The sequence below is a fragment of the Echiichthys vipera genome (assembly GCF_963691815.1).
Source record: "Echiichthys vipera genome assembly, chromosome: 18".
Classification (NCBI taxonomy): domain Eukaryota; kingdom Metazoa; phylum Chordata; class Actinopteri; order Perciformes; family Trachinidae; genus Echiichthys; species Echiichthys vipera.
The window spans coordinates 21,300,865-21,328,201 of record NC_139843.1 but is presented as its reverse complement, the minus strand read 5'-3'; the positions used below and the strand labels follow the sequence as shown (position 1 = coordinate 21,328,201).

General features: G+C 39.7%; 1 protein-coding gene across 1 annotated transcript in view; it reads left to right on the top strand.

The window, feature by feature from the left end:
• gsg1l2b (gsg1-like 2b) overlaps nucleotides 1–22,273 on the top strand; it is a gene marked incomplete at its 3' end in the record, with an annotated part of 24,559 nt that extends 2,286 nt beyond the window's left edge. The window contains exons 3-5 of the mRNA XM_083933427.1: nucleotides 3,572–3,724; nucleotides 19,667–19,778; nucleotides 21,973–22,273. Of these exons, the coding sequence (XP_083789553.1) occupies nucleotides 3,572–3,724; nucleotides 19,667–19,778; nucleotides 21,973–22,273 (566 nt within the window). The remainder of the gene's footprint in view (nucleotides 1–3,571; nucleotides 3,725–19,666; nucleotides 19,779–21,972) is intronic.
• Nucleotides 22,274–27,337: the final 5,064 nt, after the last annotated feature.

The window sequence follows — 27,337 nt, the reverse complement described above, 5'->3', positions numbered from 1 at the left end:
TGTAAACGGGCGTGGCCTTTATGGATGGATTTAATCCGGACTCAAAATCCAGGACATTTCTGTTAATGGATTTGTATGATATCATACGTAATATGACATTCGTTTTAACGCAGCGACGTGACGATTAAGTTTAGGCATCAAAACAACATGGTTAACATTAGTGGAAAAGCTGTGCTTTGGCTTCCAGGACATAAACATTGGTCCAAATGGTGAAAGTCCTGTGTTTTGGGACACATCCACCAGCCCGACCCCCCTCCCTACTCAGATGCTGCTCTTATACTACACCAGGTGATTTCCTTCTTTATTCTGGATGTATTTTCTACAATAATAAATACGTGGATTACATACAAATTACAGGGCATTACCTGTCATGGATATAAGAACCAACAGTGAATGAGGAATGAGAAAGTTTACGATGCTGCTCACATGGGTTTAAGAGTCATGATACACTGCTCATAGCTGGAAAACACACTTTTTTGAGCCTGTAATCTTTAGCTCCTCAACATAAAGGCTGTGTTCTGATCACTCTTAGTAAGCTGCTTAGCGCTCAGGTGACCATTTTGACTGAAGCAGATGTTCTGTAAAAGGAACTTAAGATCTTTCGTCACTGATGAAATACTTGCAAAACCGTACCAATCAGGCAGTTGTTATAACATCTGTCGTCTAAGAGTCACACTTGGTTTCATCTGTAAGCCTACATTACATTTGAAGCCACATCCGTTGGCTGGTAACTTCTCCGTGTTGTACAGAGGCAATATAGTTTCTAGTATCCTTCCCCCAAACAAATAAACCTTCCTTTTTTCTACAACTCCTGTAATCAAGTCAACAATGTAATACCAAGGCTATTACAGTTTTTTGCTCAAATCAATGGCACCACAGAGTTGTTGATTAATCAAACAATAAGTAAAGTGTTGTTTGAACAGTTCAATCACTTCCATACAGTCCCATGCCCTGTAATCAGTTCCCTCAGGCCTCATTCTGAGACCTGCTCCTCCTCAGTGTCTGCTCTTACCTGATAATCAGAGTGAGTTGTCATTTTGTTTCACTTTATTATTCTGTCAGATATTGGGTTTTCTGTTAGGGAGGCATTGCTTTTTTGGCCAAATCACTGAGTAGGGATTGTTGCCTGCAAATCTAATGTAATGTTCAGTCGACGTGGAAGCTGCAGTCGAGGATTCCAGGAGAAGTTTGTGGATCAAAGTATTGTAATAATTTATTTATTTGTTGTTTCTGTGAGTCAACTTACAACACAATAGCTGCGTATATCTCATCTACATTTGTAGCAATTTCCAGGGCATGTAACTGTCTTTATGTAGCTGTCTGACAAGTATATAGCCAAAGCCTTATCTTGTTCCGCTGTGCCATGGAGCTCAATGTTGTCAAAAACCTTTTTTTGTTTATCTCAAAATACAGTCAGTGCAGTTGTGAATCCTTATATATATATATATATATATATATATATATATATACTTGTTTTGTTTTGTTTTTGCTTTGTTTTGTAAAAAACTTTGAGTCCAACAAACCACTATATAATTAACATTTAGCATTTTATACTTAAAATTAATAGGTTTCCTATTGCTTATGTATTATGTATCATGAAAAATAATTAGGAGGGTATTTGGTTAGAAAACATTGAACAAACACCTGATGATGTTGCCTGCCAAAAAGTTGAACATTACCCTTAATCTAAATACACTAATATGCCACACTATTGTGCTAAGTGATATGTTTCCTAATGATTTACACAAATACCATCCTGCTGACATAGATATGCACTAGAACACTAGATGTGGATTAATCCACCGCTGGAAGTAACATTTGCTAAAAACTACAGTTTTACTACCATTTTTTAAAAATAAAACAATATATTTGTGCTGCGTTTTGAAAGATTTCCATCTTCAGTACGAGATGAGAGCTGAAAGTCTTACAGCATGGACTAACACATTGTTTTTCCTAGGATTTGTTGGCAAAAAGAAAATCTAGAATAACACCATCTTTATCCTTAGAGATTAAATATGAAGAATAATTATCAAAAGCCTTTTTTAAACCCATGGGGCATTTTCAGGGGTACAGAATGAAAGCTTTTCCATTAAAAATATATTTTGTCTGAATTTACTTTTGACAGGTTTGACAGTGACTTTCTGTCCCGTTCTGTTTCCATTGTATCAGCCAATAGCGTTGGGCGTTGCGGGTTGCCAGGGTTGTCTGTTGCCAATCCTGCAGCTGCTTATTTGTCCCAGCAGCTGAGTGACCGGAGACAGGCAAGAACCAGAGTCAGTATAGACCAAACTTTCACTCAATGGACTGAGAGAAAGGAGAGAAACGACATTAAAACGCATTTTTGTGTTTACCTAGCAGTAACTGTCAGTCAAACTCCTCTGCAATACTCCGGTTTCCTGTAGGCTACTGGGCCAGGTCTAACAAATCAGAATTAGAAATACTTTAATAATCCCAGGGGTAATTATTTCATGAACATGGCAACCCAAGTGTTGGAAATATTTTTTATTGTTGCGGCTACGATCTTGAGACACTAGATTCCGGCATTCTGCTCATTCTCCATATTCAACCCTTAAATCACGCCTACAAACCTTTGATTGTTCTTGCCGATGAGCACAACACCAGAAATACGTACACAGATGAAAAAGATATGGACCGTGATTTAGAGGTCTGGAACAAGGTTGCGCAATGTTTTCCTCTCCTCAAAGAAAACCAGACACGGACCCTGAAATAAAGAGACTGTCAGACTCCGACATGATCTTAGATGCCAGTATAAATAGAATGTATGATGTTCTTTTTTCTCACAACCCCCTTTATTATACTTGAGCACATCCATCTCTTTTCTGGCAATTTCACCTCCATGTCGCTCTATGATTAAAATATCTGATATATCACAGCAAAATGAGAGGAAATACTTTTACGAAATGCCCTTAATTGCTGCTTGTTTTAGGACATTAAATAATATAATTTTCGTTTCTATCCCACTTTAAATTTCATTAAAAAACACGTGGAATTTAATTTAGAGCAGGTTAAAAGAGCCTTTTAAGCTGAAGGTACTAACTGTTCAGAATTCACACTCAGATATTTTGAGTAACAGGCATATTACTTTAGTCCACCTTGTGATTAATTAACCATGCAATAACTACCTGCCCTTGGGTGATATATGCAATTACACCACAGCTTTAATTTACCACCCGTTTCTAAATCCGTTGATATTTTGTCCTCCCTTGCACACTGACCTGAGCTCAGGGTGTTTTACATCCCTTGGTAGATCATATATCTTTTTTTCTGGCTGTGAAGGTTAATGATATGGGTGGCAGGATCACCGGTCCACCTTTCCCGTCTCATTCTCCTCCCCATCCTCCTTCTTCTCCAGTCCCTATCCTCTCCCTTCTCCGTTACCTACCAGTATACTTTCTCAATTTCCCATCCCCCATCCTTCCTTCCTTTCAATTCCTATCACAACACCCTCCTCCATAGTTCACTCAACCGTGTTCACCCCTACCCCCACAATATGAATAGGTTTTTTTCTTCCTCTTTGCTATTCCTTTGCTATAATCAATTTTCTCCATAGGAGTGCTGTGGCTGTGCATTGTTGCAGAGTGCTTGTACATCCTCCTGCTGGCCACCGGAGGAATCCTCATGTCCATAGAGGTGTGTCAATTTGGCAATGTCATTGACGGCCTCAAGCTCAACGCCTTCGCTGCCATATTCACTGTGCTCTCAGGTGAGTAGCCTCGTGATATTTGCCATCTTTGCAGCGTGTCTTGACTTCTCGGTGGGTGACATTTGAGAGCCAATATCCTCTTTGTCTTCTGTGATGTGATAATAACTTCAGAATATATAGTTTATAGCCATGTAAAGCTTAGGGATTCTGATAGTCATTTTCAACCAGCCTACATTGTCAATCAGCTGTTAGTCATATAGGTCACCTTTACATTCAACGCTTGGGAGGACCCATCCTGCTGTTAAAAATTGGTATTTAGGCACCTTGGCATCTCTGTTCATGGTATTTCAACTGTTGCTGAGCAGCTCCTGCAAACTGCAGTGTTTGTTCTGCATTAGAAATGAGCTTGTATAGCCAGCATTAGCTGTCTCTCTTTCATGGGTCCCTGTGTGGGTTAGGGGGTTTGGGGTTTAGGGTTAGATTTGATTATCAATCGAAACATGACCAACATCTCAACTCGCATAAACCAGTTTAGCTGCTACAGACTGCTTCCCCAGATGTTGTCTTTATGATTGTCAAAGAGGACACTATATTTCGACACCAAATGGATCGCCATTTTTTGACAGGACACTGATGGAAGAAATCTATTGACCACATGAGAAAAAGTCATTGTTTTATTGCTCGGCTTGTTTTTATCCACGTCCAAAATTTTTAAATATCAAAACAGCTGAGGACATTTTTAAAAAACACAAAGCGAAATACAAAACTTTCGCATTCTGTGTGGAAAGGCTCATAGAGATAGATGGGCTTGAATTTTTTATTTGACATACCGTGTGAAAAGGTCTTAAGCCTGTATCTCCACTGTGTTATGATCAGATGCAGAACAGACACAGAGAGTGAGGTTTAAAAGGAATGAGATTTATTGCAGAGGTTGGAAGATGAAGATGGAGGAATGACGTCTGGAGATTTGCAGTGAGGGATACAGTGCAGGGCTGGACCGGAACGGTGCGAGTGTGATGGCGTGGCTGGCTAGAGTGAAGCAGTAATGAGGTGGCGGGTCGGCAAGCGCCAGGTTAGGCAGGCAGGCAGGCAGACAGGAGAGGAGCCATCCTAGGATACAGGGTAAATGATGAGTGACAGGGTATCCAATCATGGGAGCAAAAGACTTAAGAAAACACTAGAAGATGAAAGACTACCACTGTAGTCTGAGTCAACGATCTGGCGATGAGTGATTGAAGTGCTGGGGTGGATATACTGAAGAGATGATGTGCTGATCGATGGCAGGTGTGTAAGCTGAGGGAAGTGATGAGCCGATTGCAAGCGGGTATGCAGGTAGGACCGGGAAGACAATGCCCACACACAGACTGAGAGACAGTTAGGGGAGAGCTACACACACATGGGAGGGAGAGACACAAGAGACACTGGGAATTAAGCTGGAGCATGGCCACAGCTGTGACACACGGCTCTAGAAATGCCCCCGTGTTGCACCAGTCACATTACCAGAAGCACTGTCAGTTGTAACCAAGAATGTGCACCCCCTCAAGAACACCAATGCAGTAGGTTCTCTGTCACTAAAAGAAAATTGATAAATTTGACACCTATTCTTTGTACAAAAAAGAAATGTACACTGTTGTACACAAGTCAAAAACAAGCATTGTTTAATTTATAAGCCAAAAATACTTTGACTTAATGCAATAAAGTGCTTCGTACTGTTTCAATGCTGGCCCTTCTGTTCAACTTAGATATGCTTCTTTGGGTCAAATTCTGCAGAACTAAATTCTGTCATCTATCATAGTTATGCAGAAGACACACAGATATATATTACACTGTCTCCACATGACTGCAGTCCAATAGAGTCATTATGTCACTGTTTAGAGCAAGTCAAAATTGGATGAACAGAATTTTCTTGGGTTAAATCAGGAAAAAACTGAGATCATTGTTCTTGCCAATAAAGAGAAGAGTGTTGCTGTCAGTAAACACCTTGAGTCACTGTCTTTAGAAACTAAAGACCAAGTCCGAAACCTTGGCATGCTGATCTTGATCTGACCTTCAACAACCATATCAAATCAGTCACCAAATCAGCTCCAGAATTAAGGGTTTTATGTCCCAAAGTGATCAGGAGAAGCTGATTCATGCTTTCATCTCCAATAGACTAGACTACTGTAATGGTCTTCTGCTGCAGCTCGAGATTGAACCAGAACAAGGAGATCAGATCAAATCCACTCCAGTTCTTAAGACCATACATTGGCTGGTTTACATATCATTGAATGTTTCTTGTCCAGAATACATGAATGACATGTTAGTAGAGTGTAAGCCCAGTAGAGCTCTGAGATCTACAGACTCAGGTCAGATAGTGGAGCACAGAGTTCTGGACGAATGAGAACATTCACAGGCCCAGAGTTCAAACTAAACATGGTGAAGCAGCATTTAGCTGTTATGCTGCACACAACTGGAACAAACTACCAGCAGATCTGAAATCAGCCCCAACTGTGAGCACTTTGAAATCCAGGTTAAAAACATTTCTCTTTTCATGTGCTTATAGCTGAGCTCTTTTCACTAACTTTAAACTTTATATATTTTCTTTTCTTTTACTTGTTTTATTCTTCTTTGCTCTTGATTTTAACTGAGTTTTTGGTTTTTGGTTTGTATGCTGTTTTGAGTTTTCGATGCCTTGGTAGGAAATGCGCTATATAAATAAAGATGCCTGCCTTGCCTTTAAACCAGTCACATTGAGGCCAGTTGCAGCCGCTGAGCCCCGGAGAACACTTTCAGCCACTTTGCAGTCTGCCTCCCTCTCCCAGTGGAGGATTTGACAGTGACCTTCTCTCTAATCCACTCTGTGAAAAGGATCCTGACCACCACACTCTGGGCAGAGAATCAGCAATGAATTATACTCCGCGCAAAAGCAGTAAAGGCTCGCAGCATTTTACTGACTTTACAGGTTCGACCCAAAAAACATCAAAAAGAGTCATAAGCTAAAGAAGTGTGCACCCTAGCTTCACACTTTGAACATGTTCTTTGATGTTGAAAGTTTGTAGTTCTCTATTCTACACCCAGGTAGTACCAGTAAAGCTGCCTTTTCACTCTAGTATAAAATAGAATAAACTTTATTGTCCAGCTGAGGCAGGGAAATTGTTGTTTGTACAGTCATGGATAAAATGTAACTCCAAGTGCTGAACATAAAACGAGTTAAAAAGAATTGGAATTTAAAAAAAAAAACATTTAGATGGGTATAAAAGTATGGGTTTCAATACAGTATAATATTAAAAAACTAATAAAATAAGAAATGAAAGATAACATTGAAAGTGGAAGACGAATTAAACACACTAGGTCAGGGGTCTGCAACCTTTACTATCAAAAGAGCCATTTTGCCCCCTCTTCACCAGGTAAAAATAGTTTGGAGCCGCAAAACCTATTTGATCTCACAGCTTATAAAGTTGTATATATAGTTATACAAAAAAAACTACAGTTTGTTGCATTTACGAAATTATAAAACGAAAATAAAGAAAACTGTCCATGGTAAGCATACTGACAGTGCAGGTCAGAAACTCCAGATTAGCAGGGAAAGGTGCTGAGCCATAGCCGTAGCATGTGACGCATATTTTAGTTTCACATAATATTTTTTTTAAATCACCTTGAACTCCAAGATAACAGGTGCTCCCTTTGAAAGATTTTCCACTGTGCAAAAAACACATCATTTATTTCCATGTTATTTTTTGGCAAAGCTACAGGGAGCCACTGAAAAGGGACTGAAGAGCCGCGGGTTGCAGACCCCTGCACTAGGTAAAGCCATGGTCAAGGGGTGTGCTTTCTTTTTTGTGTGTGTGTCTGTAGAGCGCTTTGAGTACTGAGAAAAACGCTATATAACATTGATCTATTATTATTATTATTATTATTATTGTTATTATCATTATTATTATTGTTATTATTATTATTATTATTATTATTATTATTATTATTATTATTATTATTATTAGACCGAACCTTAGGAACAGAGGAGCTGAGGGATGTAGTTGGTACATTCCTTAAAAACCATGTCAGACATGAAGCGAGACCAAGAGCGAGATCCTTTAGTGATTTGTAAAACAATAAAATATAAGACATGCACTGTGAACGGAGCAGAAGAGACACTTTTGTCGTGCAACCATGCATGCTTTCGATTTTGTTCCAACAACACCTGCCCAACTCTACCTCTGATTGGCTTACATTGAAATTTTACTCTACCGCAGCCAATCATTATCATTCATGCGGTTGTCTCGTCCCCCCTCACCAAGGAAGAACAGTCTTTGGCGCTCAGCTTAGAGATCTGGGGCCTGTTTCACAAAGCAGGTTCAAAAAACTCTGAGTCTAACCCGGAACTCTGAGTTGATCTACTCTGAGATAGGAAACTCTGAGTTTTCGGTTCCAGAACAGCAGATTTGCGTTAGGTTGATCAACTCAGAGTAGTTTGACCTGGAGTTAGGCGCGTGCACCACAAGTAAAAAAAGACAGCATCAATGGAGCCCTGATTCGACGAGTCACCATGGCAACGGGGAAGCGAAGGGCTACGCTACAACTGGAAATGGAAACATTAATGCGCTCATACGGAGAGTTTGAGCAGGTTTACAACGCTGCAGCAGCAAAAGAGAGGGAGACGGTGCTGGAGAACATTGCGGCTCGGGTCAGAGCATAAGTTTAAATGTAGTCCAGTTGCAATCACAGTAATATCACAGGGGGAACTGCATGAGTGGGAGCCTATTAATTTATTTCATTTAAGTGCATTCCCACGGGGGAGAAGCGCAGCTTAAGATGAAACATAAAAACATTTTTCAAACAGGTAAAACCTCAGCACAGTCTCATGGTGACGCCTCATTTTGAGCAGGTTTTACATCCTAAAGTAAATGTTACCGTAAGTGGCTGTTTTTTATACAACATATCAATGTTGTATAAAAAACTCCCATTTGCAAAAAAAAAAAAAAAAGCGCAACACACAATATCTGCTGTGATATGAGAGCATCACTGGTTGTTAATGTTGGAAATGTAAGGAGGGATGAGATGGACTGTGACATGAAACGGTGTTGTGCCGTATTCAGCCCCCTCGCATTATAGGTGATATTCTGGATCAGAAGGCTATACAGTACAGGAGTAGTTTATATACCGGTAACCCAACTAAAAACACACACTTTTGAACCTATGAATTGCAAGAAAAGCTGGAATTATATTTAGAAACGCTGAGTCAAATACATTCAACTTGCTCAAAAGATCCATTTCATTCATTTTGTAATTATGGCTGCAGCATATTAAGGACGTCTATGCGCGGTCTGATAATCATCTCCCGACCAATATTTAATTCTCTTTGCGAAATGCGTCACCTTCATTCACGGGATCGTTATCAAAATGACATGCCATGGTAGTGTAAATATTCACCACCTAATATAACTTCTAATGTAGGCCTACTGAATGACTTTTATACGTTGTATACAAAAACTCCCGTTTGCAAAAAAACGCAGCGCAACACAGAATATCTGCTGTGATATGAAACGGTACCGCTCAAACAGAGAATTGCCTGGAAATGCAAGAACATCTATAATCAATAGTTTGATAATCATCTCCCGACGAATATATAATTATCTGCGCAGTAATGCTGCAGCTTCATCCACGGGATTGTTATCAGAAGGACACGCCATGGTAGTGAAATAGTCGCCACCTAATATAACTTCTAATGACTGATGTTTTCAGTGATTTTCTGAAAAAACAGACGGAACTATAGCAGAACTATACTTCGCCAAAACTCGCCCGCTGACTGAATGAATGAGGAAATGAAACACCGTGTGTGGCTGAAAGAGGGCGGAGACAGAGAGAAACTCAAGGTTTTCTGAGAAAAACCTGGTCCCGACCAGGTTAGTTTCAGAGAGCATGTTACCATGGTAACTGACCGAGAGTTTAAGTTACCTCTCTTTGTGAAACAGGCTAGAGTTACCCCTCTGTCTCTGGTTTGAGTTACCTCCCTTTGTGAAACGGAAAACTCAGAGTTTCCCTCATTTCAGGGTTAACAGACTCAGAGTTTTCACTAAACCTGCTTTGTGAAACAGGCCCCTAGTGGGTCTGATGAAAACAGCTTCAATATGCTGATAATTATAGTAACACACCGCATTAACGGTAACGCTGTGATACCGATGGGAAAAGTAATCAATTCGATTACTCATTACTAAAAAAAGTAACCCTGTTAGTAACATCCTTTTTCAACGCCTTTATTCCCATAAGTGACCTCCAATGAGTACCTTGGTTTTTTATCCTGGTTGAGCGGAAGAATGTTTTGGGCCATCCACACACTGATGCCTAAATGAACTTGTGGAAGGCATCAGTAGGGCTTGTGTTATCAGGAGACACAGCAATATAGAGATGTGTATTGTCATCATATGTGAAAACCCAATATTTGGATGCACTTTCATGCTGGCGAGAATAAGGGAATCTCTGTACAAGTGTCAATCTAGAGCTTAATAAAAAAATGCTTCTGCACACTCAAATCTGTGCAAAAACAATTTAATTCAGTGAGCTTTCGAAAGCTTCTTAAAGGTAAGAACAGGTAACCTTAAAATTGATGCCTCAACGGACACAACAACCAGACTGAGTAGAGCGACAACGTTTCATGTCTGGAGCCAATAACATTTAAATGGGTACAACTTTAATGGATTTTCTAAAGATGAAGACACCTTTTAAGTTGAAAGGTTAACGTAACTCAAGCATGTGCTCAACACCTCATTCCTCTATTGAGTAAGTGCAGAAAATCTTCAGGGTTTGTGGTGTTTGATGAGATCACTGCTAACCTCAGTGCGTTTATTAGGACTTAAGCATTGAGAGTTTTTTTTGTATGTATTTTTAACATGAGTTTTAGACTAAAATGTGTTAAACAAGTAGCAGACTCTTTAAAGTTGTAATGTGTAAGAATTTACAGTAGAGACAGTACGTTGTTTCTAGCGACTGCTGTGGCGGTAAGATTAAATTGCGCGGGCGCCTCTGGGACTTCATCTCCCAGAGTTCCCTTTGAAACCAAACAGTGTCAACTGTATGACGTCAGTAGACTGGCAGCTCTCACCTGCACAATGTAGCATGATGCCTTTACATGCTCCACACTGATAGGAGGTTCGAAGAGAGAATGGGAATGGCGTAAAAAGTGTCAGTAACTGTGCAGCACATTTGATTTTATCACGCGAAGGTCACCACAGACACTGAGATCGTATTTCTCGGCAAAGCAGCAAATACCAGCGCTTTCAATAGTGAGTCATTTGATCAATCACCATTGTCTCAACTCACTCTTTAATATATATAAACTAAACAGACAATTAACTAGAGGAAAATAGATTCGTTTTTCTGTCATTTCTGGTCACATTGCTTGTCCTTTTGTCTGTCTGTGTCAGAGTTTCACAAAACACACTCAATCACACACACTGGCACAGACAATCACCATCACATTCCTAGAACTATCTTGACATCAGCAAGTGTTATCTCCCTTGAAGCATCCAGCTCTATGTCCATAAAGGAATACCCCTGTATCTAATCTAACTAATGTTGTGTGCAACACTTCTGAGCGCACTGACAGAGATCTGGAGAAACTCAGAAACATGCTGAGCATGACGCTGCATATTGATCATCTTTGAGTTAGTGATGGGATTTTCCTAGTCTGGCTAATGCTTTGATTTTAGACAGAATCAGTTAAGTCCTCTTTGATCATGTTGGCTTGACATTTCTACCTCATAACATCAGGAGAGAATAACCTACATACAGTATTTACTAAGAAACAAGTGAAAACCAAATTTAGGAATTCAGTCAATCCCACATACTGCTTAATGTCTCTGCTGCTATTCACTTGTACTGAGTACTCGTATATTATGTCGTATATTATGTCTGAATTATCTAATCATGTCAAAACAGCTGTGCATTGGAACTGTATGTATTGTATGTCAAGTGGATGCATGTGTTTTATCTGGTGGCCAAGCAGTTTTCCCTTGGGGATGAATAGAGGTTTCTCATCTAATCCAATCTAATCAGTAGATACTCACACAACAACACGACATGTGTAGTAATCCCATGGGTGCAGCAAGCTTTGAAAATGTGGGTGAGTCTGGGAGTCCTCCCCAAGAAATAGAGCAGATGTTATTTCCTGCATATTGGTGCCTTTTAACTGGTGGTTTGATACTTTTATCTGGCTATGAGAAAGAATATGGGTATATTTGGTCATTTCATCCAGAATGAGTGATTGGCCCCAGATAACATATTTGAAGATATTAAAGAGCTAAAACAACAGAAATTAATAAGAGGAGTAATTCAGAGCTATCTTTATTATTAATAACCACTCATGGTTTATTTACAGTTGAGGATCTCTTTATGCATGTATGCAAATGAATATCTGTTAAATTAATTTCTTTAATGTTAATAAAATAAATCTGTAAATCGAGAGGACATCTGTAGTCAAAGTGCTACTACGTATTCTCTAATAAACTGTATTCATCTTCCAATCATTGTTCCTAGAATCACCAGGGCCTGAGGTCTCTGTCTCAAAGCTGAATTGTGTTTTTAGCCAGTTGTCTTGTTGGCTTTGTGTGTGTACACACACATTTTTACACATCCGCTACTGAGAAGCAGTCTGGTGATGCACCAGTCTGAGTAAGTTATTAACTTACAGAAACATTGTGTACAATAGTCCACCTTCCACCTTCTCTCTCTCTTTCTCTCTCAAGCACACGCTGCAGCGCCCTTTCCTTGTCTCTGTCCTTGTCTCTGTCCTCGCTCCTGACAATTGTGCTTCTATAATGCTGATGGCAGTTTACAGGTCAGGCCCAGGTGGTTGATCAAGGCATTGATTGATGCCCAGGCTGACTTAGGCTGCAGCCCAGGGGTCCACATGTTCAAGGGCCCCGGAAGATTTTTAATCACTCCATCAAAACATTTCCAAAAATGATTTGCGTAGATGTGGCCAGTCCCACACATTTTTTAGTCTGTGTCTAGTTCAACTTGTGTCTTTGGTCAGCTGGTGAATGTAGGTTTTAGCTCTCTTAGTCTCCAGCAACTCCTGGGGGAAATGTCTGACTCATTAGGGCGCACTCACACTGTCCATTCGTACCGTGCCCCGTGCTTTAGGGTGATTGTCCCCCCTCCCTCTCCCCCTGCGGCCCAGGCTCATTTTTTGTTACTCACACTACTTGAAATGATCGAAGCATCGGCATGAATGCTTCTTGCTTATACATCATCGACCCTCGTTTTGTCTGACTCTCTTTGAATATTTTCATCTGACCAAATGTGCAGTAAACACTGCAACTCTGCATCAGACCACCGTTTGGCTGCATCTTTAATGTCCGTCGCAGAGAACAGTCTATCTAAATAGACACCAGAACTGCCGCCAATGCTAATGCCCGTACATGTGCGCATGCTCGTGCTCGTACATGTGCAATCGTGCTTTGCAGAAGCCCACCTCTCTCAACCCAACCTCGGCCGGCAAGCGTGCTGTGCCTGGGCGCAGTACAGTTGTACTCACTATGGTCAAATGAACTAGACTTTAGACGTGTAAAGTTGGGGACTAAAAGATACTTAGATGCTGTTGGGTCCAGAGATCATTCTCTTTGGGTTTGTCTCAATAAGTGATCTTTTTCACATTACATATACAGTAGATGATAAGTGCAGTTTTAGTTTTTTTTTAAAAAAAGGTTAGGTGATCTTCTCCTTTGAACAAGAGCTAAATTTTTTTGGCATCCAAACAGAAACAGTGAGTCCTAACTAACGCACACTTGTCACTTCAGCCTTGGCAAAACATTTCTAGAAATCTTACAAGGTCCATTCATCTTAGTACAAATTCCCTTGAAAAAGAATCCGCTCCGGCTCCTCATCCCATATGAGAGAAAAACTGCTAGAGAATTTTTGAATTTAGGTGCATTTTAAATCTGTTACGGACGACACATAGATTCATGGAATTGACATCATCTTCAGTATCAGCATATCAAAACAGAAAATGAATTGCTGACCATCTCTCAGTCATCCAGTCATGGTGTCCTCATCCTTTAATTTTCAGCTGACAGAACTTGAACCCAGCATGCTCTCATGTTGCTGAAGCCTCTCTAACTCAAGCTTGAGTGAGCTCTGTTTTCATGGCCTTGCCCTGGCGTTTTGCCCGTTCTAACTTTCAATCGAAAGGTAACTGAACCTCTCAGCCCGTGTGCATGCTTTATGTTTTATTTATAGGCAACCGTCACTGTCTGGAGAAATGAACTGCCTGCATAAACGAGGGAGGTGAACCCTGTAAAGTTCATTCTGAGTGTCGTTTATATCCTTGCGAAGAAGATGTTAATTTTGACATTTTTCTGTAGCGACTTTCGCAGCCAGTTGGCTTATTAACAGATTCCCAAGCGGATCACAAAAGGGTTAGTGTGCTTTTAAAGTGTTTGAATTAAGGAAAGCATTTAAAAGTTGATTCTGGTTTTTAATGGGGCGGTTACGGCAATGAGGTCCAGGGGAACACTAGCCGGGACCAGATTAACCTTTATTATCAGTATTCACACTATTGTTCTTGTAATTAGTGTGAATGCTGATTCAGCAGCGTGAGCAATCAGAAATACAACTTTTTCAAGTAGTTTTTTGAGATATCACCACTTATGCCCAAACAATGACTAAGCACTTTCAAGCCTGACATACAGGAATACATGATCCGACCTCCATCAGTTTCTGTAGATACTAGAATGTAGTTACTGAATTACCAAACGGCAACCTACAGTACATACGTATATTCACATGTGTCCTATTATTAGCTACAACTATTAATAAGTCTAATTAGTAAGCATACCATATTTCACATTAGTGTTATACATACCCTATGCTTTATGATCAGTTAAAACTGTTTTAAAAGCCTATTTTTATCAATGATAGCATCTAAATTGGTTGTCTGATATAGTCGTGTCCTTTAGGAAGGACAGATGAGCAGGCCTGGCTAGGCATTTCTGTCCACAGTGGTATGAGTGTGTGTTTGTGTGTGGGGGGGATTGGGAGTTGTGTCATTTAGCAGGTGATTCATAGCTTATCAAGAGCATATCATTAGGAAATTGTTCAGTATACATATTCACAGACATCTAATCCTCAGATACTGGCGCATAGTTTAAATTATTGGTAGCCTTTGTCATTCAGAACACTTGTCACATATGTCTTGATTAAAATATGATTTTTTTTTTGCTCATTCCTTGGTAACTACACAGGGATTTGTGTACTTTAAATGTGGGGGCAGCAGAACTAGGTCATATTGACAGATTATTGCCCAGGTCCATATGGCAAACGTGCTAGCAGACAGTTGCCTAACGCATCCGACAGAGACAGTGCAACATCAGGGTTCATTCAGTCTGTGTCTAGTTTAGTTTAAGACTCTGGTCAGCTGTCAAATGGAAGTACAATATTGACTCCTGTTTTAGCTCTCATTACCTTCACCTACCCCTGAGGGAATTGTCTGAATCTTTAGCTGCTAAATGCTCCACTAATTTCACCAGCTACTGCCCGGTTACGTTAGCAGGACAGACTAGGGCTATGAAAAAAGGAGGGGTATAGTACTTGGGAGTGTTTTTGGAGGGAAATCCGTGTTAGAAAATAACTTAGAGAATGCTTTAGAAAAAAATAGAATAGAAGTGGAAGTTGCCAAGCAGCCTAATCGAGGGAGGATGCTTGTAACAATCTGGTGCCCTCTTCATTGTGGTACAGATTAGCTGTAGGGGATCTCCCTTCACAAACACAAGCTGTTTTGGGTGCTTAATTTTAGGATAAATTGCACTGGATTCCTCACGCTGTTCTTGTTCTTGGAAGAAAGAGGACAAGGGTTTGGTGTGGAGACCAATGGTACACATAGTTCTGCCGGAATTTAGAGGTCTGGGACTGCATGACTTATTGTTCCTGATCGATTCATGGACTCTGAAGTTCCACTTTCTACTGTGGCGTTTTTACTGAGTGTGAGTGATAAAGGTCCTTTTTGTCTTGACAAAGAAACTGTGTTCCATGGTTATTTGGCGTTTATGTACCTGGAACCATTGTCCATGTCTCAACCAAAAGTTTATTCAGAAAATAGGGAAGGTTTTCACCAAGAAAATGTTCATTCATGGTTTTAAATTCTAAAAAGTCTGCAAAACACAAATGTCATCTCAAGATTGAGACAAAGCTGTCTAATTGTGTAAGCAGGAAGAGAAAAATGGATGACTCAGTAAAGATTGATGTACAATTACCGTTAACTAGGAGGGAGAAAGCCAGAATAATTGTTTTTACCAAGCAATGAAGGATGCAGATTAAATTCAAGTTCAATTATGGGCTTATGGCCAAAATGTATAGGGTACAAAGGCAGGCGGTGGCACAGCGGTTAGAGCAGTCGCCCCATGTAAAGAGGCTGAAGGTCCTCAAGGCAGCGGCCGCAGGTTCGACTCTGACATGCGGCCCTTTGTTGCATGCCCCCCACCCCTCTCTCTCACCCCATTTCCTGTCTGTCCTATCTGTTAAAGCCTTGGAAAACTGCCCAAAAGAATCATCTTTTTTTTAAAAAGGTGTAGGGTGCATAGGTGACACGTCGCATAGGCAGGGTGGGGTGGATTCGTCTATGTAGCATGGGGTTGTGTGCCGCTCCTCTGGACCCAAAGGGTCTGAACCTAGAGAGTTGTTATCAATCAGCTTCTAGCTTTTCAAATTGACAAATCAATGTTTGAATATTTTGAGTAATTTTGATCCAGCCACAGTAAAGTCTTCCTAAAGTCTTAAATGATTTGCTTTAAGCTGCAGACACTGAACGTCCCCGTTTTAGTACTCTGATATTTCAGTGTAGGACTTGACGCTGTTGATTACACCATCCTACTGCCCCACATTGAGGAATCTGTGGACATCAGCAACAAGGCCCTAGTATGGTTTAGATCACACCTTACTAACAGGACTTTCCGTATTGGTTGGTTGGTTGGTATTGCAGAATCTAGGTCTTCCAACTCTAGGCTACATTATGGGGTTCCTCAAGGTTTGATGCTTGGCCCAATAATGTTACCCATCTACATGCTACCATTGTCATCTCATAAGGTCACACAACATCAATTTCCATTTTTACGCAAATGATATCCGGATTAGCTCAGCTATGACCCCGATAACCTCAAAGAAATGATTTCACTTATTGAATGTCTTGAGGACATCCATAATAGGTTGGCTCAGAATTTCCTTCGACACAACTCAAATAAAACTGAGATACTGTTCACTGGCACTGACTCATGAAATACTCAAATTACAGACATACATACATACATACTAGGTTCATACTCCCATTTTATTACTCTGCAGTGTAGAAACCTTGGTGTGTTATTTGATAACAAACCTCACCTTCAACAGCCACATCAAATCCTTTATATAGTCATGCTTTTTTCAACTACAGATCATTTATAAAATCAAGCCATTTCTGTCTACAAAAAACCTTGAAACAGTCAAGATTGCAACTCCCTCTTCTCCGTCTACAGCAAAAAATCTCATCTCTCCAATCAATCCAAAATGCCGGATTACCAAGATTTTAACAGGTACCAGAGTTGGTTTTAAGATTGTACTCATCACTTTTAAAGCTAAATCCAGATTAAAAACACAAAGGGGACAGAGGGTATGCCATCAGGGCCTTCGGACAACGGAACAATCTTCCAGAGGAAATCAGGATGGTGAAGTCTATCACTTCTTTAAGACTCTTCTTAAAATGCACTTTTATAGTCTAGCCTTCATGTAATTGTCCTATCTTCCTTCCCACACGATTTGTTTTATTGTATTACTACTATATTGCTGGTGCTATTGCTCTTATTGCTTTTATGATTAAAATTTTTGAAACCCTGATGCTATGATCACTTTATTATTTTTAATAATCTGTGCTGTTCATAACACAAAAAAAATTAAAAGGTAACAAGATATATAGTAAATACTGTGGTAAATATTGATCAGTAAATCATAATTCCATCAAAAACTTTGCTCATTCTTTAATTTGTTCATTCTCTCACACATGGCTAACTTTCCTGCTCTCCGGTGGCCATTGTCTGGCATAACAACATTTATTCATGACACTAAACCACCTTTTTCTCTGTAATAGAGCTGGACAGAGTAAGGAGCGTCACGTCTATGATGCTGTGTGTCCTTGTTAAGTGCTTTGGCACTAAAAATAAACATCCTGGATTGACGCTTATTGACTTCATATAGAATAACCTGACCTTGTGTGAGCCGAGCACGCATAATTTTCACATCACAGAACGTGCAAAGACTCAGATCACTGATTTGTTCTACTCATCCTGACACAAAGCTGCCTCTGATCTGCATAACATTATGATAATATTGCACTGGGATATCTTTAGGAATAAACATGAGCATTCATAGGGATGAGATGGGAATTGAGGTGTTTGGTGCTGAATCTGGTGCGCTCTTGTTCGGTCCAGGGATTTGGGAGGCTTATGTGGTAATCGGATTGGTGGGCTACAACTGCAGGTTTTTATTCCTGCTCCATTGTATAGGCATTGACAAGTCCAGTGTGAGGAGAGCCAGAGCCTGCTTCAGCTGACAAAATCTGGCACATAACAGATAAAAACACTGAAGAAAGAAAATGAATGGGAGTTGAGACAACCAGTCAAGAGCTGGAAAAGAAGATGAGATAAGCAGAAGTGTACTTGGGAAAGGACAGTGAGTAGCACTGGTTGGAGGAGTAGAAGATGAATAGACAGAACCAGTTGCAGCATTCATGAATTAGCTTCATTGACGGCAGACCTGTCAAGTTTTGAACTTGCAAAAATGGTGTTTGGGGCTGTAGTAATCTCTAGAAACAGATATATGCATATGAATGCAAAATCTGTATGCAACAGGACAATGGTTTGTTATCAGAAGCCTTCTGGATTCCATTTGAAGCCTGAGTGGTATTGACCACTCACATTTGAGTGGACTTTAGTTGTATGCAGGTGAACAGTCAGTGTAGAGAGCAAAACCTATCGGCTGTCATGTTGTATTTGCTTTTGTTATTTAAATCTAGCTAACTGTAGCTACTAAAATCTGTTAGTGACTCACGTAACAGTCGCTTGGCTACAATGAACATTTTGTCTAGCTCTTTCTGAAATCAAGAACCCATTGTTTCACAAATTACTATGAATTTCCAGTGTTCATTATAAACTCCATATGAGTCATGCGAGAATAAAAAGCTTGGCATACAAGCAACATCAACTACGGGGTATGAGGCTTATCAAACACTCTGTCTTTGGCTTTTTTCTCTTTTCATTTCACCAACAAAAGCAGATTTTGGATGATTACCAGATGTCTCTCAGTATCTTCTATTGCACCAGCTGATCATATTTTAAGTTATAGGCAAAGGCTTGGGATTCGTGCATGAGTAAATCATTTATCTATGCTGTTATGTACTGACTGAAATTCACTGCAAGATTTATTCATCCTATTTTTCCAAGACAACCAAAGTAACACAAAGCTGTGGTTGTTTGGCTGCACGTGGTTTGACTCAGCCAGTGATTCTGCTGCAATAAGCTTCTTATGCAGTCTTGGGTCCAAGATGTAGACTCAATAGCCATGTTTCCATTCACATATTTTTAGGAACATTTTGAAGTATCGCATAAGAAAAGCTGTATGGAAATGGCAAAATTTGCAAGAATGCGCAAAACTGTTTTTATGCTCAAATGAGGTGGTTTTTGCCTTAATCAAAAAGAGTTGTTGCACTTACATGACTGATCAGATGGGATTTTATTTGGATTGCATTGGCAAGAAAAGGTTACACAATATCAACAACTGTCAGAAAATAGGCTCTTGCCTATTGTATATGGGAGAATATGTGGTATATCTGTTGATTAATTTTTTCATGTCTTACATGGCACTCAGAAAGTAGAATATGGATTTACTGTGCTGTTTGGATGGGTATTCAGTCTAACACAATATTACACTGCCACCAAGTGGTGACAGAAGAGAAGTGGTCTCAAAGTAGGATGTCTCATCTCTTGTCCCCTCTCTGTCTGGCAGGTCTGTTGGGTATGGTGGCCCACATGATGTTCACCACAGCCTTCCAGCTGACAGTTAGTCTGGGCCCTGAGGACTGGAAACCTCAAACATGGGACTACAGCTGGTCATACATGTGAGTGCACATACGGCATTTGCCACCTGCAGATGCATACAGCAAAGACTGATGTACCAGTAGGTGGCAGAATGTTTTTCTAATCTTTAATCACTTTATTACTGTAATTTATACTTGTCTCGATCTTGGTAGATATTTTTAGGATCATTGAGCTAGCTTTGTGCCAGTGGTATTGTCATGCTGACACAGAAAAGGACCAAACACAAACCCTTCATACAAAGTCAGAAGCAAACCAAGAAAAAAACAAAAGAGTTTAATATGGAGGGCTGTCAAAAATGGTGTAAGTTGTTTTTAGGCCTGTTCACTTTTCATAACAAGCTTTGTTGCCTTGTCACACAATAATTATGACTTGATCAAAATAAAAAATGGTATTCACAGCTTGTTATTGTGAGATGGAGCAATTGTCATGTCAATATAATGAGTAAGAAAAACTGTTTAAAACTGTGTCATTAAATAATTATTTTGTGATTTCACAAAATCAAGATTGCTCTGTCAAGTTAATGGAGTAACTGTGACAATAATTTATAGTTTAAAACAAATCATACCTTTAACTTGTTTTAATCTTCTGTGGATTCTAGGGATGTCCGATAATATCGGCCCACCGATATTATCGGCCGATTTTGAGTTAAAAATGTAATATCGGGAATTATCGGTATCGGGTTTTCACAACCGATGTTAGTTCTGTAGGGCTTCAGCATTTCCGAGTCTGCATGAATGCAACATGGGACGTTTACAGGCGCATGCTTGATGACGTATAACAACAACAACATGCTAGACTCGTAGGTTGCTAACCGTGACTAACAAGCTTGCTCGCCCGGTGCATGAGATGTCCGTGGTTTGGAAGTATTTCCAAGTGTCACCTACTAACAGTAAATTTGCAATTTGCAATAACTGCAAAGCGTCGGTTATGAGAGGAGGAAAACATGCGTCTTCCTTTAATATATCAAATTTGATTACCCACCTGAAGAAGAATCATGCGGAGTTATACACTATATTTGTGCAGCAAAGTGATGAAAAGAAGCAACAGCCGACACCGAGAAAAAAACTTTTTCTATCGCATTCACCAAACTTGTGTAGTTCCTCGAGCCACGTTATGCCAGGCCCAGTCGCAAGTATTTCTCAGACCAGTGTTTACCCGTATTGTACAGCCTTGTTTAGTCACGTCGAGAAGCTAATTTCTGGTGCTGTATCCATTACAACCAATACAGGTTAGCATGTTGAGCTTGACTGCTAATTTATTGATTGTATTATTTGCCAAGTTATGGCTCAGTCGTTACGCAGTCTGGAAAAAGAGGACTATGTTTGTTTACTACTCTGGACTGAAGCTATGCATCTTCCTTGTTTTGATATTGTCTGTAGTGTGTTTGAGGCAAAATATTCTCTCTAAAAACACAAACAAATAAATGAATGGCACTTTTTTCAATAACTTATTTTGTACAGACTGTGTTTACATTTAAAAAGCCATGTTGCATTTATGTATGCATCCAGTGGGTCATCACAATAAATTAGGCATAATGTGTTAATTCCATATTAGGTGATTTTGTTATCTTAACAATTTTGGTGTAAAAAGACTGCATATATCGGTATCGGTTGATATCGGTATAGGAAATTAAGCGTTGGACAATATCGGAATATCGGATATCGGCAGAAAAGCCAATATCGAGCATCCCTAGTGGATTCTAGTTCAGGAAGCACTATTTAATATGACCGGCACTATCATACTATTTTATGATAGTCCGGGTTTTCCAAAGTCTGTGACTTGGGGCCTCCCCTCAGACAAAGCATCGAAAAAGCTGACAGTGAATTCACCCAAACTCTTTTGATAAACAAATATATTATTTTGTCACTTCCATTCACTGAGTCTCGCCTGAAACTGTTTGCTAGTGGCGCGGCCAACCATACACTATGAAAACCTCTGATATAGTTCATATATTCGGCCCATTTGTAATGGTATTTATTACCTTTTTAGCACATAATGCATTATTTAGGAATTTCTTTTCATTATCACACAGACCCTCCTCCCTACACATATTTTAGTGCTTTTATTTAGGTCACGTGATTTTCTTCTTTGCTCTGGACGTAATTTCTACAATAACAAATACGTTGATTAAATACAAATTAGAGTGCATTACTTCTTGTAGGTACATTTAAAGCCTGACTAGTTTTAATCCAACTGTGTGTCTCTGCCCTTAAGTTTGGCTTGGAGCTCCTTCACAGCCTGCATGGCGTCCTCAGTCACCACGATCAACCGCTACACCAAAACCATCCTGGAGTTCAAGCACAAGCGCAGGAACATTGAGAAGAACCTGAAGATCAAGCAGAAGCTGCTGGAGCTGGACTCTCCGGAGCAGGTGTGGGACATGTACATCAGCTCAGTGCCAAGCACTGCCGAGGAGCTTCTGGATCTGTCGTCTAACGGTCGAAAACTCTCCAACGCCTCCATCTTCCTTGACCTCAACGACCTGCCCGACCCACAGGGAGAGGAGTACTGTTAGAGGAGCGGCGTGTAGCATTTTCAGACATCAGCAGGTCATCGTCATGTTAAATATGGTTCAATAATATAATTACTGTAAACAAATTGAGACCATAGTTGAGAGCTCTGTTGCTTCATTACTCCCTAACAAGCTGTACACAAATATGACATGACGTTTATCTGGCTAACATGTTAGCAAACAGTTAGTATGGAGAAACATTGGCATTAATTTGGAGATGTGTTTGTGGCCACCTGATAAATGAAAGTCTGATATTAACACAACTCCTGAGAATTATAACTGGATCTAAAGCTTGCTAGATGTTTCACTGTGTTCACCAGCTAGCAGGCTAACCTTGCAGGTAGCATACAGTAGCTTTATCAGGGATTTTTGCTGGAAACAGCCGCCTGCTGCTAGAGACACGGTGGAAACTAGAGTGGTGAGATTGAAGCAAACAATAAAACCTTTTGCAGAGTTGAGCGGAACTGCTGGGTGAGGTGATAAAGCTCTGTGGGCTCTGTACTACCAGCAACACCTCTTACATTACACATAGTCAATTAAGCCATTGTTAATATAGTAATATTGACTAATGCAGCTTTAATTGAAAATACATTTCCAGTTTAGGCTTTTTGCATATGCCCAAAAGGATGTTTCTTTTTTTGTGAAGGTCTACGGTTTTAGGTACTTTAGGCTAAAAGTCGCTCCTAACTTGTTGATTTAGGAGTAACTTGTGTCAGTCCCAATTCTAGGAATACAAATTTTAGGTCTAAAAGTATTTCACACCGTGGTTTAGCACTAAAAACAGCTTCTAAATCTGTGAAATTTTAGAAGTAGTCAAGACGACTCCTAAGTCACTAACAATCCTAAAATGTTTTTTCCTATAATAATGTTTTTCCTTTTATGCAAAACTTGGGGAAGAAGAAAAAACTTTTGTTGTTGGCATCTCTAACTATCCCCATGGTTACTGTAGTCTGATCATCATGAGGCTTCTTCCATGGATACCTGGTAATTGTTTACGAGCTGTCAGACATGTGGGAGAGTGATTATTAGCTGCACATATACTGGACAAGTCAGTAGTCTATTTTAAACTTTGTTTCTTGTTCAATCATTTGATTTTTATCTTTATTTGTATATGGAAACATTACTCCTACGGTATTTCTATCAATAATTCACTGACAGAGACACTAAACAGCCAATCACAGTTTGATGAAGCATGACATCATCCATCCATTCTGGCACAAAATCATCCCATGGTCTTCTTCTGCACTTACATACATCAATTAAGCCATCCAGACAGTTTTTTTTTTCGTGTATGAAATATTAATGGAAAAATCCGGTAGAGTATCCAACAGCCGGACGTGGCTAACACTGATTAGCTCGGGGCAGCACGGTGAAGGCATTAAAATGTCTTTTTTAACCACTAATACTGCTCAAAATAACACCAAACCTCTGCAGTAGCATGACTTGAATGGCCTTTACTATGAGAGGAGCCGGTACCGGGGCCAGTAATTAAGTCTTTTAAAACACTCTTTTAATAAACTCCAGGTTCACTAACTAGGTTTTTGTCCTGGGTTGCAGTTTCACTGCATCCAGAGCCTTAGAGCCGCCCAAGACGATTATGAATAGTTTAAAGAAATACAAACAAGCCAGAAAAAAATTTTCTCCTATCCCAGAATGTTAACTTGTGCAGCCAGACGTTTCTCCAGTGCTGTCACACTAATAACGGACTGATAACATACAATAGTTCAGAATCCTGAGAGTGACAAAGAAGGATGTAGGACAAACAACCAAAGCTCAAGGTAATTACTGTACGATAGAGATAAAGTAAGAACGTATAATCGTTCAACTTTTATGGCTTTCTAGCAAATATTATAAGATAAGATAGTCCTTTATTGTCTCACAAGTGAGAAATTTACATTGCTGCAGCAGCAAAAATGCTCTGTGGCCCGGTATCAGCCCTCTGCCTGAGGGGTTGAGAATATTTTAAAAGTGCTACTTTCTTTGCTAGCACACATTTTTTGTAACATTTATATTAAATTAGGCTTTTTTATTATGATCAAATGGTGTAAGTGTGAGCTGCTCAGGCATTATGGAAACCAAACAAGGCAAAAAGAGATCTCAACTTCAGACAAATATAATGAGAAGAATTTTATCCAGCAGCCTTAAACTTGCTCCATTATTTACAGTCACCATAAACTCTTCTGTTCCTGCTGTTGAATTGCTATCCAATAAATTCCCCACCAAAGCCAGCCACATTAAGAATAAATTGAAAAGTAAGTCTGCTCAGTCTGTTCAGCAGTGGTCTCAGTTGTTTACAGAAACTATACTAATGACTCAGAATTGATGTGGTGATGATGTATTGATACTAAAATGTTACATGTAGCACCTTTAAGAACCAGCACTGAACAACACACACCGTATCTTTTAACCACCACATCAACACAACTGCATCGGTAGATGTAAACTACTATTTTGTGACTTGACCAGTCACTCCAGTGGTGGGTAGTGATTACCAGAAGGTATTGGGAGCCACAGTTAGCCAACTTCTGCCCAAGCAATACTACTATGAAGGGTCACTGTTTAAACCCTATGAGTTAAAGGACAGGAGTTACAAACCTAGAGCAAACTCGATACAAAGGTAAAGCTCTGTGGAGAGTACATCAGATTGATCAAAGGTCTCCCTCAGCCAACACTCTTCCATTCAAAACATTAAATGAATCAAGCCTCTTGGAAAATGTACAAAGTTGCTAAAGCTGTGTGTCTATGACTCTTTGTGACTCACTCAGTTATAGATACACATGACTGCATACACCAGTTGTAAGGAACTCTACATATGGATTCACATATTTGAACCAAATAGCATTAAGTAACTTAAAACACACCTCATCCGGTGTTAATCCCTGTACCACCATAGAGCAGCCAAACACTTCCCTTTCCATTGGACCACCATGGACTTTATTAAGGAAAGAATATGGACAGCAGTGAACGGGGAGAGACAAATTATGTTTCAAACCTGTACGAATTGTGCCAAGTATTATATATATATATAATGTTTGTCATTTTAAAAGATTATTTTGCAAGTCAAGAAAGCCTATGTTTGTGGTTCATAAAACCACTGAAGTATAAGGCTGTGAAAATAAGTAATTAGACTACTCACCCCAAAGTGACATCTCCCTGAAGCTGCAATACCGTTGTGTTTACGTTGTATTTCGTACCTGGATATATCGTTATTGATAGAAACAACAGGTCTTGCTCGCAGTTTCCTGGTTGATAAAAAAAAGTCGCTGGATACAACACACCATGTAAAATAATGTTACGCTGTGGAACATAGCTAGTTAGCTAGATAGCTAGATAGCGAGCAAGCTAGGTAATGTCTATGGGAGCGGTCCTTCGTTCCCCGCTTTGTATGTGACCGCTTTTCACAGAAAGGGTCCTATTTTCCCCGGCCTGTTATTTTTCAACAATCAGTGTCGAATTCCCCAGCAAATAGGCCCTTACACTACCCACTAACCCTAACCCTCACCCTAACCCTAATTATAACCTCTAACCCTAACAAAATGCTGAATTATTCAGCAAAGGCAGAGGCTCACGCAACTGGGGAACATGGGACCCTTTTGGGGAAAAAAGGACCATCGGACCCCGGGAACATAGGGATGACCCCATGTCTATTGTACTTGACGAAAGTCCACTAAGCCGTTTCACAGAAAAAGAAGTGGTACTTGGACAAACTACAGCAAAAGTGTGACTGTCTTGACTTGCAAAGTTATATTTTAAATTGACATTTGCAATACAAAATAAGTTCCCATGGGGTCCATGGGAAGGGCAGCAAGTTCACTTCTGTATGCAGTTACAGTATTTACAGAGTATTTATCTCGCTGTGAAAGGAAGGAAGGTGGACCTGGCGACTATTGATTCCCCCACACAGGAATAAAAGTGGGAAGATAAGTGTTACATGGGTGGATGATGCCTATAGGCCATGCTGAGTGCCTTTACTTACAGCAGCATGCCTCCGATCAAACAGCATGCACTGTGTGTGCTCACCACATTTTAACGAGGGCGATGCTGTTTCTCCAATAACTGCTTTAGAAGGAACATGTAGCTGTCTGTGCAAACTGCCAAAACTCATCAGCGAGAGGAGCGCGCCTCTTTTGAAGCTCTCTGTGTCATATTTATTTGATGGGGTACTTTTCTTATGTATTCACACAAATTGTATTAAGGCAAAACAGACCAAGATTGTTGTTACAGTCATTTTAAGTGCTTTTGAAAATATATATTATATAGTACAGTATGTATTTTATTTGTTGAATTCAAAGTTAAATGTATTGTAGGCAACTCAAAGATTTATTCTGGTTCAGTTTAAATTTCATCCTCAGGTTGCAATATATGCTGACGCATGGATTATTTGTGTCTTTCTGTCTTTTGTGTAGTGTTATTTGGTTACATTTTGTGGATCATTATTTGCAACCTGATATATTAATATGAATACATTTCTATGATGAAAAAGTGTTATTTAAAGGTAAATGAAGAGGGACATCATAATAAAGGACCAAGTTGTTTTTACCATGTTTTCTGCTGGACTTTTTGCCACAACTCAACCCTTCCTTTATTGTCCAGAGGATGGCAGTGTGGGTTTTATTCTGACATTTGCAGATTTTATTTTCCTTTTAAACCCAGCAGCTTTCCATTTGTTTGATGAAAATAGCTTTCATCTTTGACTCAGCTATATGTATACACACATGCAGGAAATACTGGATACCAGAATGTGTTCTGTTACAGCTTTTATTATTTTTAATTGCAATTTAGCCCTTTAAAATTAAATTAGAATCACCCATATCAACCCACAGAATAACTCATAAATCCATTAAAATTAATCAGTTTCATTGGTTTTATTACAGAGACCACCTTTTTTTTATTTTATCAACAAGGCAGTTTTGTAGGCTCTATTTCTCTGACGTAAACAGATTTACATATGCAAAGCAATTGCACTAATGTTGTCTGCGCTTACATTCAACATAAATCCAAAATCCTACTCATTCAGGCTCAATGAGATCTTTGAACAGCATTTGATGGCAAACGTGAAAAACAAGA